Source organism: Melitaea cinxia, chromosome 11 (assembly GCF_905220565.1).
Source record: "Melitaea cinxia chromosome 11, ilMelCinx1.1, whole genome shotgun sequence".
In the NCBI taxonomy this organism is placed as follows: Eukaryota; Metazoa; Arthropoda; class Insecta; order Lepidoptera; family Nymphalidae; genus Melitaea; species Melitaea cinxia.
The window spans coordinates 4,157,795-4,166,846 of NC_059404.1; the positions used below are offsets into that span (position 1 = coordinate 4,157,795).

Below are 9,052 nucleotides of genomic sequence, written 5' to 3' on the forward strand. Positions count from 1 at the left end.
TGTATTCATTATAGATTTTCCTAAAGCCGATACATACCATAAAATACAGTGAAAGCAACGAACCAGATTACGCCGAGACCTACATTTGGATAAGATTTTCTCTACTTGCCAATCATTGCACTTAATCTAGACTTAAGTTGGGATTTTAACATAAAGGCGACGAGTGACGTCATTAATAACTTTGAATTTAGATTATGTTGGTAACTGATCCTTAATAAATTTTTGTTTAACATATTTTTCAGACTTCTTTTAATACCTATGTAAATTGACTAATATAACAGAGGTAATTTTTATGCATCAAAGGTTAAAATTTTATTATTTTTATAGTATCATAAAGTTAGTTCCGGTTATAAAACTTTAAAATACCTGCATTCGTTCAAATACCTATTTGGGTTCACAATAAGTTAAATTATAATTTTTATTTTTTTGGGTAGGAAATTCATGGCTTCGCCTTCACATTAAGTCTTAAATTGTATAATAAAAACAAAGTACCTTCACATTTATCATTTTCTAATCTATCGAAACGGCATCGCGTGCTGTTTAAATGATAAAATAGGTCGACAGTATATTGAATGATTTGTATCTGTATTTGCATATAAAATAAATGCTACTATTATGTTACGAATATTAATTTTAACCTATCTCCTAATAGCAGAGATTCATAAATGATGGGTTATGATTATGAGTCTCGTAGCGCATCTCGGTAGAAATAGTTCATGTACATAGTTCGTAGCTGGTACTGATATTGCGAGTGAAAATCGAATAAAAAAATCAAATAATACTTAATCTGAGTAGGTTTTAAAAACACTTTTAAATCGTCATATTACAAATTAAAATCATAATTGTTTTTGTTAATTAGTTATAGTTAAAGGTGAAGCTACCACCGATTCGGAATGAAGAAGTCCAAAAAGGAATCGGCAAAAATCTACTCTTATAAAAAACTATGTTTTCTTATCAATATTCATTATAATAACTAGCTGACCTGACAGGCGTTTTCCTATCTTGCGAACTGTCAATAACATGGGTGTTAAATAATTGTTCTTCTTGAATGTTGTTTTCTGAAATTTATACTTTTTGGTGTAATTTTTCTTATTTTCACTTTATAAGAACCTTCTACAAGTGTAAGAAAACTTTTAAAAAATCAGTCGAATCTGTCCAGCCATTATCGAGTAGTGCGATTTTTAACACATTTAGCTATGCTTTTATATTTATTTTGAAACTAGCTGCCCGGACAGACTTCGTTCTGTCAAAATTTAATAGTAAAAATTAAATTATTATTAATTTTTAATTCGTATTTAAAACCTTCGGTGGGTCTTAAGGAACATATAAAAAATAAATTAGCCGAACTTCGAGCCATTCACGAGTTACGCGCTTAGCAACATTCATTTTTATTTATATAGAAACTATTCTAAAACTATGTAAACTCCTATATATTTTTTTCCTCACGGCTTGCTTCCCTATTTCAATTTCAATTACTTAATATATCTACATAACATAATCGTTACAACTAGCTTATTGTTATTAATATAAAATTCATATACTTTCAAATCTATTTAAATAATTTTTCAATAAAACGTTAATGAAAAAACATAACTAAGAAGTGAAATCTCTTAAAACCTGGTTCGGTTTGTTAATTTAAAGACAGTGAAAGGTGTCTTGAGAAACAAATAGTAAAGTCTTACCAATTAATATTTATTAAATGTAAAGGCAAAATATTATCAAACAAAGAAACATCTTGATTTCTTTAAATATTCGACGTATTTGTATTAATCCTACGTTAATGATCTCAAGGGACAGATACGACCACGGAAATCCTACGTAAAATATTTTTCAACGTAAAACCCTATATAAAATATATTTTTATATAAATAATTATTATATTTAAAACAAAGGTATGCAAATAAAGGCTCTAAATCTGAAGCAGCATAATTGAGAAAATACCTTAATCTTACAGAAAATCACTGCCAAATAATAATGTGCTATCCTGTTCCTGTTACAAGTAATGTTTTCAGAGCTCTTGAGTAGAGTTAAAGGGTAAGGGATAGGGTTGGCAACATGCGAAAGATTCTCTTTGTGTTACAGGAGTCCACAGACTAAGGTAGCCGCTTACAATAAGGCAAAACGTACGCTGGTACCAGAGTTCACGAGCAAATCAACACATATCGCTGTATATCCATAAAAAATAAAAATAACTTATCCTGAATAAAGAACAATCTTCTGATTATTTATAAATATCTTAAAATATCAAACTTCTTAATAACATAATTTTAATAAGTTTTACGATAACCGTACTTAGTTTATTCTGTAAACGACCCACTGATGGTGCGAGAGTAGGTAGGTATACTGCGCTACCTGTATGTATAGTTTATTGCACTCAAAAATACATGTAGGAACAACATAATAATAAGGTTTATGGCAAAGTTGGACTTATCTCTAAAAGAGATTTATTCCAGTCAACACATGGTCATGAGTAAGTGCTTTATATAGCGAGGCAAACAGTGCAAGAAGTACTTACTTAAGAACAAGAAAAATAACATAAAAAAATAAAAATATAATTGTGTTTACTCGCAAACGAAAAAGAAAACCGACTTCAATTACATCGTAGTAATACAACGTAGATCGACGAAAAAATAGTCAAGTAACTAAGCGTTATCAAAGATTACTCAAAAAGTAGTTATCAGATCTCGATAAAATTTATATGTGACCACATGATAAACCCCAGCTTTCAAATAAATTAAAAATTATTGAAATCGGTACACCCAGTAAAAAGTTATTGTGGATTTTCGAGAGTTTCCTTCGATTTCTCTAGGATTCCATCATCAGATCCTGGTTTCCTTATCATGGTATTAAACTAGGAATATCTACTTTTCAACAAAAAAAAAGAATTATCAAAATCGGTACATCCAGTAGAAAGCTATGCGGTATAATACAACGTAGGTCGTCGAAAAAGCGTCAAGTAAAAACGCATTATTAAATATAACTCGAAAAGTAGTTGTTAGATCTCAAATAAATTTAAATGGGACCAAACAACACATACCACCTTTCGATTAAAAAAAATTTGTCGAAATCGGTCCATCCAGTCAAAAGTTCTGATGTAACATACATTAAAAATAATTGTGTTTGCTCGCAAACGAAAAAAACCGACTTCAATTACATCGACAAGTAATACAACGTAGATCGACGAAAAAAAATAGTCAAGCAACTACGCGTTATCAAAGAATATTCAAAAAGTAGTTATCAGATCTCGATAAAATTTAAATGTGACCACATGATAAACATCAGCTTTCGATTAAATTAAAAATTATCAAAATCGGTACACCCAGTAAAAAGTTATTACGGATTTTCGAGAGTTTCCCTCGATTTCTCTGGGATCCTATCATCAGATCCTGGTTTCCTTATCACGGTACCAAACTAGGGATATCTCCTTTCCAACAAAAAAAGAATTATTAAAATCGGTACATCCAGTAGAAAGTTATGCGGTATAATACAACGTAGGTCGACGAAAAAAGCGTCAAGTAAATACGCATTATTAGATATAACTCGAAAAGTAGTTGTTAGATCTCAAATAAATTTAAATGGGACCAATTGGCACACACCACCTTTCGATTAAAACAAAATTAGTCGAAATCGGTCTACCCGGTCAAAAGTTCTGATGTAACATACATAAAAAAAAAAAAAAAAAATACAGTCGAATTGAGAACCTCCTCCTTTTTTGGAAGTCGGTTAAAAATACAGTCGAATTGAGAACCTCCTCCTTTTTTGGAAGTCGGTTAAAAAGATGATAAATTTGATAACTTTATATATATATTTAAAAATATAACATACTACATACTAACAAACACATATAAAGATACATACCAAAATACAAAAATACACTTATACATGCATAAACATATACATACTATAATACATGAGTAAATACATACATATTCTATACAGAAGATTACTCATTAGCTAGTGAAAGCAAGTGTTTCTTTAATTTATATTTAAATGAAACAAGGGAAGGACAAGTTTTGATGTCACTCCAAGTTTGTTCCATAGTATGAAGGCGCGTATCGTAAATAAATTTAACTATTTATTTATTTACAGAAAAAAAGATACAATTTATGTGATAAACAGTGCAGCAAAAACAATTAACAGTTTAACAGTGCACTGTGAACAGAACTTAAATTTTGATACAGAGAAAGATTAGATTCTAACTTACCACGTAATTATTATTATTTTTTCATCCTTCTCCTAAATGGGGAAAGAAGCCTATGCCCAGCAGTGGACTGAAGCGTAAGCGCGTTTTAAACACCAGTTTATCAATACGCCTATAATATACTCGTATTACGATTATTAAAAAGTAAGAACAAACAAATAGGAAATATCAAGTCACGCTTTGATCAGCCTACTTAAAATGTTCATAGATTTTACGAATATCAGAATACAAGTCTGTTCTGTGTCTACATTACCTACAAGTCCAATATTTAAGGGCAAAGTTATGCTATCTATAAGTACATAGGATTTACGTCCTGTACAAGTTTTAAACAAATTTTATAAAAATAACCATATGTAAATTTCTTGCAATCTGTATATTTATTAATTAACAAAATGTTGGCATTAGAATGCAAAACAACGTAATCTAAATGGAAATCTACATCACAGTTCACGCGTGATTACAATTATTTTTTTACAAATAATGACTAAGTATCAAATTACATAACCGCTAAAGTTTCGTATTAACGTATAAAAACGTACTTGTATGATTCAGTCCAACGTACCCGATGGTAACCGGAGTTTCTAAAATATAATAATCTATTAATTACCTGTTAAAATTTTGCACTTAAGGTTAAATCTATCTAAACTAAATATTTTATGCTAAAATGCATTCATGCAGAATTATTAATAAAATAGGAACAGAGCACACATAGTCAGTAGAACAAACACAAAACATAAAAATATTTAAAAAGAACCAAATTTTGCTTAAGAAAAATCGAATATAGCAATTATTGCTTACATATTGCTCTATGTTTCTCCACATCAACCGTATTCTCACTTCAAAGTACATTACATAAAGGGATTTGTTATCAAACGCTTTCAAATATTAAATTTCCTGTTTCATATTAGTATATCCTCACTCTACGTCCTATCTAAGTGAAGATATGTCGTAGCCAATTGTTCGTCAAAAATTGGTTGTTAGTAAATACTCCAATAATTTGTTTTTTCTTTAAAAAAAAGAAGAAATGACTTCAAATACGAATAATAAGAAAATCAAAAATCATTACATCCCGTAAAAAGCTATTAGGTAAAAGACATAAAGAAAAAATACCTCATCTTTTTTGAAATATTGTTAAAAACCTACACACTGTAATTTTAAGTTTCATGGTTGAAACCTATAAATAATTGTATCTACTGGTGGTCCTTAAATAACAAAAATAAAATATAAAAGTCATCACGTATATTCATACAAAGAGAACTGCTGATAAAGCAAATTGCCTCGATGGGTAGAAAAATTATATACCAATCGGAAATTCTAAGTAGTGGTTTTTAATTTATGTTCTTTATTATAACTTATGGTAGGTGACCACTGGCCTATGACAGATCTACGGTTAAGAATATGCCAAACTCTTATTAGGTAAAGATTAAGATTATATCTGGTTGATTTAAGATGTCCCAATGAATATAACCCGTGAATCTTGACCAGAAACAACCGTGGTTCCATATACTGTTGTAGTGGTAAAGTACATGTATAGTTTATAGTCATCATTACCATAAAATCAAATACCGTTGATTCAAAAGCCTAAATAACTAATAAATTAACTTAGCTAATTGACATTTAAGGTTTGTTTTAATGGTGTTCAATAAAAGGATTACCGTCCAGTTGAAAGTCTATTTGAATCGATTGTGACATATACACATAAAATTTAAAACCGATGCTACAACCGAATAGTTATAATTATGCCACAGTGCACAACGTAGTGCTACGATTGCCTTTGATGAAATTAAATGTAGAGTACGGTTGCAAAATGGTTGCAATTTAAATAATATCAACCGGAGTCAAAATTACTTTGTAAACTTTTTTTTTATTCAACTGAATGTGAAATTTTCTTATTTTACCAACTATTCGATTTTATTATAATTAATCTCAAAGGTATTATAAATTTTATAGGGAATGAAAAAGGTTAGTTAAATTTCTTTGTTATGTAGGTGTATCTTTCTACTACATTTAACGTCAGTTTAATTTAATTGTAATACCGTTATAATACATTTTGTATTAGAATTTCGGTAAGTATTATCTAACTACGTCTAGCCAGATGAATATCTGTTTGTTATAAATTGTTGCTACCATCATTTTTAATCAAAATTTTGTGAATGAAAGTTTGTAAAGACCTTAACCTTTTTTTAGTCTGTAACATTCCACTGATGGACCTCTTTCTCCATTCTTCATGTAGAAGAAGAATTGGAGCTTAATCCAACGCGCTGCTCCACTGCTCATGCTCTACTTTTACATGCTCTCCGAGACACGGTGGGGCGACCCACAAGGACACTTACAAATATCCATCCCCAACGGGAATTGAACCCGTGAACCATGTGTATTAGGCGACTGTACCACTACACCAGAGCGAATGTAAATTAATTATATATGTATATTTCAATTGAATTAATTTTTGTAGCGTTAAGATTTGGCGCGTAAATGTTACTCATGTCAAGACTAAACTTAAATTAGTTTAGACTTACCGTGTGTTAGAATATTAATAGTCTCGTTGTGAAAATAAAAGAGACTGCCTATGCAGCCGCTCCAGCTCTGCAGAGGCCGGTAGCCGGTCAGCACGTACGGGTTGAATTGCAGGTGTTGCGGCATGTCGCGCCAGTGAAGCAGCTCCACACCCTCGACCCTCGGGCCCGCTCCATTCTTCGCGCTACTACTCTCATCCTCCTTTTTTGCATCCTCCTTTTTCGCATCCTCGATCAATTCCGAACGATGCCCTTCATTATCACAGATTTGCTCCAAGGACTTTTTCCTTTTTTTGGGTCCCTTACCGTTCACCTCTTGAATTGACATATCGAACATATTTCTACATGTGTCGGGCACGCTCTGAACGTCTCTCATAATGCTCCAGTACGTGCTCGGCACGGAAGGGCGGGAGACTGCAAGGTGGCACGCGGTATCATCCGAGTCCGCATGACTCGCGGTGTTGATAGTTTGTACGGATATCACAGCTAGAGCATTGAGCTAGTTTGCGGAGATGGCCCTGGGTGATCGGAGGATGACTTTTCTTTCAAGTCAGTGGTCGGGGGCAGGCCGCGTGGCGAGCAGTACGCGGCACACGGTGCGGTTAGGGCGGGCCGCGGAGGCGCGCGACTGGCCGGGCGCCGCCGCACACTCAGTAGCACTTCTACCCCGCGCTCCCCTCATCCTATATTTGCGCACTGCGCAATCCCGATCAGCTGATTCCCGCCAGGCCCGTCCGTCTTACGTTCATTTAAAAGCTTTTTTTCTTGACAGAAATGGGACGCTTAATAAAGAGCCTTCTTAGATAAAATAGCAAATACACTTTTAGTACAGCTTAGGATTTTTTAAACATAGGGAGTAGCGAAATGCGTTGTGAATAAAGTTTAACAGATGTCAGAAAAACTAATCGTAATTTGTGAAAGAGAAATGATAAAACAAACAATAATTATTTTCACGTAGTGAAATTTTAAGGTCATCAGAAAACCTTAAGCTGCGAATACCCCTTCACAGAACAAACTTTTATAAAGACTCTTTTGCTGTGCAAGCTGTTTTGCTATGGAACGACTTACCTGTGGCTATAAGACGAGCTCAAAATTTGTTTCTATTTAAAAAGCATTTGAAAGCATATTACCTTAGTCTACAAATTATTTTAAACTCACTACATTCAATTTATAAAAGATTAAGATTAAATTTGCCGTAAAGCTATATATTTTACGATAACTGTATTTACATATTAATGTGTATGTAAATGTTTATATTTATTTATTTTTTATTGCGTACGTATGTGTATAGTGTATACATATATGAGTGTATAATTGTTATATATATTTTTTTTTCTTTTACTTATTTATACTTATATACCACCTGCCCACCTGAAAAGCAATATCCCTTTCATTATCAGGTCGTCTGGAAGAGATGGCTTTTTAGCAATAAGATCGCCTGGTCAATTTGGTACTATAATTGCTTGTTATGTAAATTTTGTTCTTTATTTAAATGTGCAATAAAGTATATTATTATTACTTATGTCATCAAATAAATAAACTTTTGTTACAAAGTTGCTGTGTGGCTACGGCACTAAAGAATTTAGCCACCCCCTCTCTTCCCGTGGGTGTCGTAAGAGGCGACTAAGGGATAACAAGGTTCCACAACCACCTTGGAACTTAAGAAGCCGACCGGTGGCGGGATAACCATCCAACTGCTGGCTTTGAAATACACAGGCCGAAGACGGGCAGCAGCGTCTTCGGTGCGACAAAGCCAGTACTGCGGTCACCAACCCGCCTGCCCAGCGTGGTGACTATGGGCAAAACACATGAGTTCACGTTATTTGTGGCGTAAACTTGTGGAGGCCTATGTCCAGCAGTGGACTGTATAGGCTGTAATGATGATGATGATGATGATGATGATACAAAGTTGATTTCTGATATATATTAATGTTATTAGGAACGTTATGTAATATTTGATTTAATGTCGTAATAAATAGTAAAAGAAATAATTATATAGGTACTTATGGCCATTTATTTATTTTTGCAGATGGTGTTAAACGTAATTTAACTTTTTTACATTACATTTTACATTTACATTCGTTACTTTACATTTATTTATTTATACATGAATTTTCGAAACTTTTTCTTGCTTTAGATCCCGAGAATATTTATATTATAAATACAAATATAATCAAACAAAAAACCAAGAGACTAAAATGGTAGCAAAGGTGGCGACACAAGCTTTTACATTTCGAAATGATTTATTCTACTTACAACTTGATTCTACTAACATTAACGTTGTAGTTAGTGGTAGCTTTAATTAACATTAGTTAGTTCGAGATTCGGATAGCAT

At 32.6% G+C, this 9,052-nt stretch overlaps 1 protein-coding gene across 1 annotated transcript in view; it reads right to left on the reverse strand.

The window, feature by feature from the left end:
• LOC123657829 (progestin and adipoQ receptor family member 4) overlaps positions 1-7,366 on the reverse strand; it is a 119,673-nt gene extending 112,307 nt beyond the window's left edge. Inside the window, exon 1 of the mRNA XM_045593338.1 lies at positions 6,721-7,366. Within this exon, the coding sequence (XP_045449294.1) occupies positions 6,721-7,093 (373 nt within the window). The 5' untranslated portion in view covers positions 7,094-7,366. The remainder of the gene's footprint in view (positions 1-6,720) is intronic.
• Between the last annotated feature and the right edge of the window lie 1,686 nt (positions 7,367-9,052).